The sequence below is a fragment of the Corvus brachyrhynchos genome, unplaced genomic scaffold, assembly GCF_000691975.1.
Source record: "Corvus brachyrhynchos isolate BGI_N302 unplaced genomic scaffold, ASM69197v1 scaffold194, whole genome shotgun sequence".
Taxonomy (NCBI): domain Eukaryota; kingdom Metazoa; phylum Chordata; class Aves; order Passeriformes; family Corvidae; genus Corvus; species Corvus brachyrhynchos.
Window position 1 is genome coordinate 1,001,707 of NW_008237890.1, and position 12,488 is coordinate 1,014,194.

Sequence of the window (12,488 nt, forward strand, 5' to 3'; positions counted from 1 at the left end):
GCCAGCAAAGCCCAACCCACCATAAAAGTAAATTCCACACAGACCTACCATGTTATCACAGAAATAGTTAAGCACAAAAAAATGGCAAACACTCGAATAAAGCAGAATTTTCATTTTGGTCATGTCTGCCCTCTTCAAGTCTACATCTGACAGATATGCACCACAAGCTATTTTCATATTATCACAGTAGTAGAATTGAGGTAAAAAGTAGGACACAAGCTCACATGGAAAAATTAGCTTCCCAAATCAACTTGATTCAGCTCCTGAATCAAGTTCAAGCTACCGATTTCCAGTAAATGCTTACCATTGTCTGAGTGATCTTTTTTGGGAACTTCTATATGTTCTGTAGAGTCTGATGATTTACCGCATACTACTGCAAAAGATTCTTTGCCAGAATCAACTTCACTTTCATCATTACTCCACAATTCTCTGGTAAATTTATCATGGTCTGGATGTCTTTTAAAGTCATCATAGTCCTTCTTCAACCTAGACCTTAAAAATAACAAAACTAACTTTACTAAAAAACCACACTGTTTTAAACATTATTTTTATTTGTATTTGCTGCCAAACAAAAAGTTTGTTTAGATTTAATTGCCTGTGCCCTTCAAAAAATTACAGTGTAGCCCTGTCTGCAAGTCTCTAAAACCCAGAAAATGTGAAGTGACAGCAATGTCCCTTACTTTACAAAAACTGAATTCTGTGTCATTAAGTCCTCTAACAATAGGCAAAAGGACTGAGTCAAACGACCATTACTGTTTTACTGCATCAATCTTCCATTTCTTCCTTCATCTTTCATGTGACAAATACATCTGTATGGACTTGAGTATTAACTGTAAAAAGTTTACTCCTTACTTTGAAGACAACCCCAAAAAGAGAATTAAGTGAATCTTGTTTTTCTTAAGCACATCACGCTTCTGGCTCAGCTATGAGATTGCAATGTAACTTTCTCCTTAAGAACACTTTCTTTTCTCTGGTCCATTAGAACAGCTGCTGCTATTATATCCATAGGTTCACGCTCCATTAAAGAATGTGCATATGACAGAAATACATAGGTACTTCACTTACTTGAATGCCATTCAGAAACACGTCCACTTACCTTGATACTGCTAACCTCCTACGTGTTTTCATTGTCCCTTCTTCTAAACCACTGTTTAGATGGGAGGTAGTAGCTATTTTAGTGTACAAATACATTGAACTTCAGGATTCAGCTGGTTGAAATCAACACAATGCCCAGAAGGATTATTCAGCACATGAGTGAACAGATTATAGCAATTAACACCTTGTGTGGAATAGAATCTAGACTGTTCTGGACCTAACCCTTATGACAGTAAGAATAAGATCTTAAATTTACTCATTCTTTTGTATTAGCGTAACAGTTACTTGCATTGAATGCAGGAATCACCAGCTGCTGTTTATGAGATGGGGAGGTAGGAGCCAAGAATGATGTCACAGCTGCCAGGGCATGAGCCTCACCAGTCAGCAAGCCATTCCACTTGCCCTGAATGAGGCAGCAGGGCACGCCTAGGGATGGTAATTGGGTTCAACCAAGAGCCCAGATCAACAAGCAAGTTCCCGGTGCTGAGGCAGGTCTGAGATTAAACTGGGAAGTCAATTCAAATTTTAAGATCAGGACCAGGTCCAGTGATGGCTGCCAGGGTCAGGATCCAGTTGAGTGATTTCTGGGCATCTCCACAGTGATGATGCAGGTAGAAGGTCAGTCTGAGGGTCAGTCCAGATCAGTAGGACCCATGGCCAGGCACAGTAACTGCTGTAGTTGAGACAAAAACTGTCATACCTACAGCAGAGATTGAAGGCTGCAGAATGACCTGAAATGGGGATCCTGGACCAATGGACAGGTGGCATAGATGGATGGCCAGGTGGGGCTGCTAAGGGTCAATGAGATCTAGTCATTTACTCCCAGCTGTCACACTCTCGACTCAGAGCAGACAATATTGAAGCCTGTAGGAAGATGTAATGTGGACAATACTTCAAATCTGTCATCAGGGTTTTGAGCCTGAAGTCTAGGTGTAGAAGAACTATAGGAGAACACCAGGGAACCACTGCTGTACAAAAGTTTCTGGATGGAATTTCCCTTTTTCTTTTGAGGAACCTCTGCTGCGAGGCCAGTGAACAACTCTAATCAGTGGGCACAAGTAACTTTCCCTATTAAGCCTTGCTGCTATTCAAATGCAATTCAACATTATACTCTGTCATAAACATGAACAACCAGAGGACCTTTCAGAAGGGAAAGAAAAGAATTTTGATCATGAAGTCTGCTCCTACTAGTTAAGTAACAAAGGAAGGAAGGAAAACTCCAGTCTCTTATTCCATGCTGTAGCATATGGAGGAAGAAGCGCTGCCCAGCCCTTCATGGCTTAGAAGTTAAATACTGTTATTCAATTAGTATATGTTAGTACCTCGCTGAGACACCCTACAGACACAGAAACTTCAGTGAGACTTCTGGGGGAATCGATGTTTACATGACCATAAGCAAATTTTACTCAATTGCTTTTTCCCTTTTACATGACACCTTTCTTCACCACTGTGCTACACTACTGCCTAGCAGCTGCATAACGAACCAGATCAAGACAGTGATCTAGAATCCCCCATCCATCTTTCTTTCCTCCCCACGATTTGTAAACATTGTTCTTCAGATGGACATGCTATGTGTATGTCCAAACAGTTACGTCATGGAAACACTCAGGCTTTCCTTGTTGAATAAACTACGGTTACAGCCTAAAACATACATACTAAAAACATGAGTTGAATTCAGTTAATTTCATAAGTTAGCCTGTACTCCAAATGCATGCTTCTCTAGCTACCAGCACACACATACATATGATCTCAACTATCCTGTTCCAGACTAAAATTTACTCCTATCAGTCACAGCTCATATATAGCACTCAACGCACTCTGCATGATAGTTCTGTGTTCTATAACCACATTGATGCAACACAGGCAACAAACAGAAGCTGGAAGCCACTGTGCCACTAGAAAGCTGTGACCTTCTTGCCATTACTGAAACTTGGTGGGATGTGACTGAAGTGTGACTGTCGATGGCTACAGGCTCTCCAGAAGAGACAGGTGAGGAAAGAGAGAGGCAGAGGGCTTGCCCTCTACATCAGGAGGTAGACTGAGTGTGAAGAGCTGTCTCTGAAGGACAGCCATGAGCAGGTCAAAAGCCTGTGGGTAAGAATCAGGGACAGAGGCAACAAAGGGAACGTTGTGGATGGTTTTAAGTACAGAACCCTGATCAAAGGGAGCCTATTGATGAAGCCTTCTTGTTCCAGCTACAGGAGGCATCATGCTCGCAGGCTCTTTTCCTGCTGGGGCACCTCAACCAAAATCTGCTGGGAGAACAGCATAGCAAGCTGCAGGCAAGCCAGGAGACTCTTGGAAAGCATGAGGGATAACTTCTTGAGCCAGGGAATAGACAGCAGCCCACAGGGGATAAAATTCGGGATGTTATGGGCACCAGCGTAAGTGAGCTAATCCTGAACATCAAGATTGGAGGGAGCCTGGGCTGCAGCAATCACGCATTGGTGGAGTTTGGAGTCCTGAGGAATATGGGCCAGGTGAGGAACAAAGTTATGCCCCTTAACTTTAGGAAAGCAGACTTCCAACTCTTCAAGGAGATAACCAGTGGGATCCACTGGGAGACTTCTCTCAGGCACAAGGGAGTGGAACAGAGCTGGCAGATGTTTAAGGAAGTCTTCCACAGAGTGCAAGAGCTGGCAATCCCCAGGAGCAAGAAACTGGGCAAGGAAGGCAAGAGAATGGCAGGGCTGAGTAGGGAACTGCTGCACAGACTTAAGAGAAAGAAGCAAATGCACAGGCAGTTGAAGCTAGGATGGGTGGCCCAGGAAGAACACAGAGATCCAGTCTGGTTGTGTAGGGTCAGGGTGAGGAAGTCCAAGGCAAAGCTGGAATTGAACTTGGCAAAGGACACAAAGAATAACAGGAAGGGCTTCTATAGGCACGTTAACCAGAAAAGGAAGGCCAAGGAAGGCGACCCCCTCTGATAAACAAGGGTGGAAAGCAACACGAGGAAAAGGCTGAGGTACTCAACAACTTTTTGCCTCAGTCTTCGAGGGCAACATTTCTTCCACACCCCTTGAGTGGATGGACAGCAGGATAGGGACTGGGGGAGCAGAGTCTCTCCCACTGTAAGTTAAGATCAATTTCATGATCACCTGAAGAACCTGAAAGTACAGAAGAGATGGAAATGGCTGACGTATTTGCCAAGCCACTCTCCATGATATTTGAAAAAGTCTTGGCAGTCAGTTGGAAGTCCCAGGTGACAAGAAAAAGTGAAACATTGTACCCATCTTAAAAAAAGGTTGAAATGAGGACCCTGGGGACTATTGACCTGTCAGCCTCACCTCTGTGCCTGGGAAGATCATGGAACAGACCCTCCCAGAAGTTGTGCTAAGGCACAAGGAGGTGATTCAGGACAAGGCAGCACAGCTGCACCAAGGGCAGGTCCTCCCTGACCAATTCAGCAGCCTTCTGTGATGGACTGACTACATCAGTGGACAAGGGAAGGGCTACAGCTGTCATTTATCTGGACTTCTGTAAAGCCTTTGACATGGTCCCCCACAACATCCTTCTCCCTTAAACTGGAGAGACTGGGATTTGATAAGCAGACTGTTAGATGGATAAGAAATCGGTTGGATGATGGCATCCAGAGGGTAGTGGTCAAAGGCACAGACTCCTGATGGATATCAGGGACAAGTGGTGTCCCTCAAGGGTCCATACTCAGACCAGAGTTATTTATTATCGTCATTAATGACAGAGATAGAGGGACTGAGGGCACTCTCAGCAAGTTTACAGATGACACCAACCTGAGTGGTGCAGCTGACACATCTGAAGGACAGGATGCCATCCAGAGGCACCTGGGCAAGCTTGAGAAATGAGGTCCATGGGAAAACTTAATGAGATTTAATAAGATCAATTGCAAGGTCCTGCGCCTGGGTCAGGGCAACCCTCTGTGTCAGCACAGGCTGGGGATGAACAGACTTGGGGGTGCTGGTGGGTGAGAGGCTGGACATGACCCAGCCATGGGCACTCACAGCCCAGAAAGCCAAACGTGTCCTGGGCTGCATCCAAAGCAGCGTGGGCAGCAGGGCCAGGGAGGGGATTCTGCCCCTCTGCTCTGCTCTGCTGAGACCCCACCTGCAGTGCTGCATCCAGCTCTGGGGTCCCAGCATGGGAAGGACATGGAACTGTTGGAGCGAGTCCCAGAGGAGGCCACCAAGACGAGCAGAGGGATGGAACACCTCTCCTGTGCAAAAAGACCAAGAGGTATTGGTCAGCCTGGAAAAGAGGAAGCTTCAAGGAAACCTAATTGCAGCCATCCAGTACCTCAAGGGAGCCTTCCAAAAAGCTGGAGAGAGACTTTGTACAAGAGCTTGTAGTGAGAGGAAAAGGGGCAATGGCTTCAAATTGAAAGAGAGTAGGTTTGGATTAGAAATTGGGAAGAAATTCTTAAGTGCGAGGGTGGTGAGGCACTGGAACAGGTTGTCCAGAGAAGCTGTTGAAGCCCCATCCCCAGAAGGCCAGATTGGATGGGGTTCTGAGCAGCCTGGTGTATGAAAGGTGTCCCTGCCCATGGCAGGAGGACTGGAACTAGATGATCTTTAAGGTCCCTTCTAACCCAAACCATTCTATAATTCTATGATTCTGTGATTCGACAAACAAGAAGTAATACTGGGCACCAAACCATTCCACAGCAGAATTTACAAAAAGGATTAAATTGTAAACTTCACATACTGGAAAATTAAATTCTTCCTGACAGTAATACTGTCTGCCATGTTTCCAGAAGGATTCTGAATTGCGAAAGAAAGGAAGAAATTAACAGCTAAGGAAAATGAACAGAAATGAGAACAGAAAGCAATAGAAAAAGACCCAAAACTTGTACTTGGGTCCATTATTTAAAGCAAGATATTCAATAATATCCCAGATTTCCAAATAAGAATTTTAATTCATGCATGGTATTCACAAAATGAGCTACCAAGGAACCAATTTAATGTCTTTGGTATGTCCTTGTGTTTTTTTAAACATAATACCTTTCACACTTTTCAGCATTAGCTCTGCATCATGTAACTGTGTAACTTGCTTCCTTCACACTCAGCATTTAAGAAGCAGCCTGTTTTCCTATCCTTTGTCACAGAGCTCAAGCCTCTAATCATTCCTTGCTTTTTAATTCTCTACATGGCAAAAGTAAGGTACGACTATAGCAATACCTGAATGGCTAACAGGCAAGAATGGCACTGAGCTTCAAGACAGTATCTAATCTATGATTTATAATCAGGGTAGCACCTTCACCGTTACTAATACTTGCACTTTACTAGATTTAAACCCATCACTGCTTCACCCGTATTCCTCTGACATACTGCTTTCCAGATTCTTTTTCTTCTTTCTAATTTACTGGGTTACAAAGACCTCAAAACAATGCTTCAAGAATTGCTCCGTGGAGAATTCATTAATAGCTGATTTATGTAGCTTTAGAAAGTAAGTACTCAGAGTATTCTAAAAAGCCCCAGTATAGTTTTCTAAAGAAAGGTCTTCAGCATCTCTTAACCAAATACGCAGCAATACAAATCCTAGCTGTATTGTGATATCCTATTGGTCAGGATGCTTAAGGATTCTACAGCGTTTTAGAGGAAAAAAACATTAGGGGGTTAAGCTCAAATTTTTTAGAGACAGTAATTCTGGAATATAAGATACTTCTTCCAACTAAAGTGCTGCCAGTGCCTCACTCCTCTCCTCAAATAATTTCAATTTTATTTATTTAAGAAGCCAACTTATTGATCAGTTTTTAAAATGTGAATTTTGTTCTGTTTTTCATCCCATGCACCACTGCTGAAAAAAAAAAAGCAGGTAATTACCTGTTTCTTTGAAATGCTTTAATTAGCTTTGGTTCCCATGGTAACAGTTCATTAAGCAGTCGTAACAACGTACCATGCAATTCCTTTACTGCTTGCTTCCGGTGGTACCATCTTCCCTGAAAACATAAATTCCATTTATTTATCATTGCATTAGACCTAAATCTTGTTAGATTGTATTAGTACTACAATAACCCCACAAATATGAGGAAAATAACTGGAAGAAAAGACCAGAAACTTTCAGAGTTACACATACCGTTAACCTATGTAAGAAATTACTACTTTTATTCTAATACTACAGAGGGATAATGTCCTAATTGGAAAAGTAATACTGCAAGCACTCTCACTTTTTACAGGTCAAAATTAAAACTGAAATAGTATTCTACAAATACACCATATGTTTAAAATTACTTAAGTAAGTAACTAACGTAGGTAGTTATCCACTCAGGTCAGGAAAATCAACCATGTATGTACATTTTTCTGAGTTAGAGATAAAATTTTTACAGAAAACATCACCACAATCTCATTTAAGAGAAGTGGTATAAATTATAACATTACTATTTGCAAAAAAAACCCCCAACTTACTACAATTTTCAAGGATAAAAATCCTACAGTTTTTCCATTACATTTTATTTAATGTTCTAGAGAAAGGCTTTTTTAAAAGAGAAGTTTAGCAAATTTATCCTTTATGAAGCAACAGACTGTGCAGCAAAGACCAGTTTTCCAAAATAAAATCCTTTAAGCTTTTAATTAAAATGTATAATTAAAAAGTTTTATTTTCAAAAGTGATATATGTAATCTTACATTCATGTTTTCATAAATCTAGAAAGTCTGAATAAGGAGAGAAGACATTAGGAAATGACAATCATGCTGGCCATGGTGTTGCAGAACACACCCCTTAGCACTCACAGAAACCTCTTGTACATATTTCTTTCCAAAACCTTATTCTGTAGTTCATTGCATAAAAGACTGAACAATGCATATATACGTAACTGATATAAAAGAGATGTGGTATAGCACTTCTGCCACTCTACTAACTCTGCGCATTTTATGTAAATGAGGATTTTTAGCTCTTGACTGGTCAGAGAAGATTTAAAACAGTAAAGAGACTATGGTTCTGCAAGAAAAAGAAGCAAGACTTGGGAACTTACTCATTTCATATATATATTTAGCTTTTGATAGCGCACATATCCTTCACAGCTTCCTGTGGTCTAGCACATCAAGAAATGTAAGGCAGGAAAATCTGGATAAAGCTGTCACGGCTGCCTTTCAGCAGTCTACAAGATTGATCTTCCTAAGGACTTTGGAACAATTTCTCTCTACACATTTCAGCAGATCTCTCCAAAGTACAGCAAGATCACTCATGCTGAATGCTTGTTTGAAGACCGGGTATCTATTTTTTTATGGATAATCATTTACATGTTACATAACAAAACAAATAGTTATCTTCATGCTTGAATTAAAATTACAAAAGCAAAGATTTAAAGCAGGTAATTATGCCACATTACCACACAACAATCACTGCTGAATATAGAGACAAGCCAGTAAACTGTATTATAACTTCCTTCTCTTGTAGTCAGTCACATATGTAAAGCTGTCACTAATCACTACAACAAAAACCAAACCTTGTGCATACTGTAGCCTACCAGGGCATTTGGAATCATCTCTTAATGTGAGCAAACAACAGAATTAATTGTTAACATATGAAAGAATATTATGTGCACTTATTTCTTTTTCTTGTAAGATAAACAAAACATTTTGCAGACTGTTTTAAAAGAATGAATTTATATACTACAGAGCATTAGTGCATTGCCTCAAAACAAAAATCAAATAGCAAAAAAACCAATGCTACTACTACTGTGAAATAGAAATGCTGTACATGTAGTTGATATTAGCAAAGAAGATGTGTGAAAATGTAATATTGAAAAGATATTAAAAATCACTGCAAAGTAAAAAACCCAAGAAATTGATTTCTGAGACTAATTTGTCTTTAAATAAGGCTAAGATTTTTTTCTGCTTAAGCAGAATAAAAAAGGAGTTTTTATAAGAAAGATAAATATCAGCTAACCACTGAGTAAATTTGAAGCAGCAACTGTTATGCAGCCAGCATATGTACAATACGTTTAGTCAAGAACAGACTTCAAGACTTTACTGACTTCATTAATACTTAAAAAAACCCAAAATATGTTACTTTTCTCTCTGCTTACAAACATAAAAACCTAAGCAATTCCTGGTCCCTAATTCTACATCTAGCTCTAGCTGGAGGCCTGTCTCTAGTGCTGTCCCCAAGGGGTCAATACTGGTCCAGTATTGTTTAACTTGTTCGTCAGTGACTTGGATGAAGGGGCAGATACCTCCTCAGTGAGTTCACTGATGATGGAGAGCTGGAAGGAGTGGCCAGTACCCCAGAGAGCTGTGCAACCCTTCAGAAGGACGTCAACAAGGTGGAGAAACAGGCAGAGAGGAACCGTACTTCCAAGTAATTTAATGAAAATTTTAAAAAACATAATTTTAAAAAACATAAATTAATTATTTCCTTTTATCTCAATTACTTATTTTTCTTAGTGGGGTTTTGGGGTTTTAACAATAAACCTGTTAATGGAAGCATAGACAAATTTAAGCCATGAGAAGAATCTTTTTTCCTCAGAAGTAGTCAAGACAGAACTAATACAGGCCAAGAAAGACTGGAATAAAAATAAATCCTTATCTTTTAAATTACTGTGGTTCAGTTGGTTTTCTGTGCAAACACATAAAGGTTAGATGTTATTATTCCTTAAATACTAAATAGTAAAAAGAGATATTAAAAAAATGTACATAACATTAAGACCCATCACTACAAAATTTAGCATTTCTTTTCATATGCGATTTGATTTTCTAACACAGTGTTGTGTTTGTCTTTTATTTGGGGGGCCAGGGGGAAGGCAAATCAATAATTGATAAAGCTATGAGTTAACTCCCTATTATATAGCTGCCTAATAGTTTCTGTAGATAATAAACTTGTTTTCACAAATGTCTGTGTTGCAAATTCTCAGAAATACCAAATGATATAATGTAAGAGATCAGCTACAAACTGAGCTTAGGAGGTTCAGGCTGGACCTCCAAAAGTATATGTTCATCAGGAACATACAGCACTTGTTCCCTGGGAGAAGAGGCCAACCCCCACCAGGCTACACACTCCTTTCAGGCAGTTCTGGTCTCCCCTGAGCCTCCTTTTATCCAGGCTCAACACCCCCAGCTCCTTCATCTGCTTCTTACAGGATTTATGTTTCAGACTCTTCCCCAGCTCTGGTCTCACTTCAGCACCTCAGTGTCTTTCTTGGAGTGAGAGGCCCAGAACTGAACACAGGATCTGAGGTGCAGCCTTACCAGTGCCGAGTACAGGGGGACAATCCCTGCCCTGGTCCTGCTGGCCACACTGTTGCTGATCCAGGCCAGGATGCCATTGGCCTTCTTGGCCACCTGGGCACACCCTGGCTCATGTTCAGCTGCTGGCACCAGCACCCCCAGGTCCTTTTCCTGTGGGCAGCTTTGCAGCCACTCTGCCCCAGCCTGTGGCACTGCCTGGGGTTGTTGTGACCCAAGGGCAGGACCCGGCACTGGGCCTTGTAGAACCTCACACCACTGGCCTTGGCCCATCGATCCAGCCTGTCCAGATCCTTCTGCAGAGCCTTCCTGCCCTCCAGCAGGTCAACACTCCCACCCAACTTGGTACTGTCTGTGAACTGACTGAGGGCGCCCTTGATCCCCTTGTCCAGATCACTGAGAATGATATTAAACAGAATTTAGTTACCATCTTGTTCCAAGTAGCGACAAACAAGACACTATTTGTTTTCTAGAAACACAATATAAGGTATTAACACAGGAAAATAAAAGAGAAAAAAAGGACTAAACAGAGAAGTGTAAAATATGACTTTGTGCTGTGTCAAGTTGCAAGTAAATTTCAAAAATGCAAACACAATAAAAACACATTTTAGAAATGGGCTGAATGTTTCCATATAAATGCAGACACATTCAACACATTCAACTGAAAACTTACCTTTTAAAACAAGGTTTCTGACATCCAGAGCAGCCAGGAAATGCTGACTCCACTCTCTGTGACTGATGCCCCAGCATACATTATTCTGGCATATTTATCATGGAACCCCAAAGCAGACTGGAGCCAGGATATTGATACATGGGGTAAGGACTGAACTTTTTATAGGAGTTTTCGTTTTGCTTTTAAATAAACACACACACACAACACCACAATATTATGCAGTTTTATAAGATTGTCTGTAATCTTTACTTTCTATCCCAGGGACATAAAGTAAAGAAAACTAGTAATCTTATAAAACCATGCAATATTGTTGAAAAGGGGTGGTGGTGGAGGGAGAAAACTTACCCTTAGTAGGCCTGCTCCATTCTGCTGCGGGGTTCTGTGGTATGTGTGACATCACCAGTCTAGTGTTTTCTAGTGATGTCACACAGAGAGGGAGTTGGTGATCTCCAGCTGCTTTGGACACCAGATACCTAAAGAAAAGAGATCAGTAACTTTTTCAAATCATATATGGATTAATGTTGAATGTTCTTAATAACTGATTTATGGGCCAAATACTACAATTTCAGACACTTACTTCCAATTTTGACTGAATAAGAATGCATTACAAGATCATGTATTCATACTATGCAAACTCATCTATTACTGAAAGTGTTTTAATTTTGAAAATGCTTAGAGTTATCTTCTACGATAAATTTCCTGAAAGTTACTATCTTGTATTTTACCTTCAGCAACATAATTCTGAACATTATAAATGTATATCAACAGCTAACTTCTGATACTGTTTGAAGATTGGGATTAAGCAGAGTCAGAAAGAATGACTTGTAAATTATAGAACAAATTCACTTATGACATCTCTGAATCAATTTTATCATTGAGCATTTACCAGCAACTAGTGAAAAATCCTGAGTCCAGCTTGCACTTCCATGACCTAGATATCTGATCGCACCAAGTTATATCCTAAAATGGTATCTCATACTCTCTTCTTATACACTACAAGCAAATACAGTAAAACAAAAAACAACACCACCAAAACAAAGTGCAATAAATCTCTTGCTACCAAGACTGTCTTTGTCTCCTGATTTAGTTCTGATTTAGTTCATTACTATGAAATGACTTTTCATTCAGATGTTTAGCCACACGTTCTAATTTTCTTTAGGGAAAATTACTACACAATCATCATTGTATTGATCAATATATCACACTTCTTTAAAAGATATAAACCACAAAAACACAACAGAAAGTTTATCATCAGGATGAACTTACTGTTGAACTCAGAACAATGAAATTATCCAAGCACTGAATTGTCACATTTTACTCCTCCATTAGAAGACCTTCAAAGTTATTAACTGATTTACACTTCTGCAACTTACAAAGAAATTGGATGTATGCAGTATCTTAAACTATTTACAAAAAAGCTATGTCTTTTAAGTTGTTAAGATCTTACTTAACTCCCTCTCATATATCTGAGTATTTTATTACATTAACTCTGAATATGTGTTTCTCCACTCTTCAGCTGAGCAGCTTAAAAACAGCTGTTTTGCTCTGACTGTGCGCTGACAGGA

The 12,488-nt window shown here is 40.3% G+C and overlaps 1 protein-coding gene across 4 annotated transcripts in view; it reads right to left on the bottom strand.

Moving 5' to 3' along the window:
• The window catches only part of KIAA2026 (KIAA2026 ortholog), a 53,927-nt gene that overhangs the window by 11,044 nt on the left and 30,395 nt on the right, over positions 1-12,488 (bottom strand). For 3 of the 4 annotated variants that reach the window (XR_001861540.1, XM_017732828.1, XM_017732827.1), the window contains 2 exons: positions 6,891-7,006; positions 305-492 (listed from right to left, as the gene is read on the bottom strand). Coding sequence is in view for 3 of the 4 variants with exons in the window: in XM_017732828.1 (XP_017588317.1) it covers positions 305-492; positions 6,891-7,006 (304 nt within the window). In the remaining variant the exon portion in view is untranslated. The remainder of the gene's footprint in view (positions 1-304; positions 493-6,890; positions 7,007-12,488) is intronic. The other variant, XM_017732829.1, reaches the window with a different exon arrangement.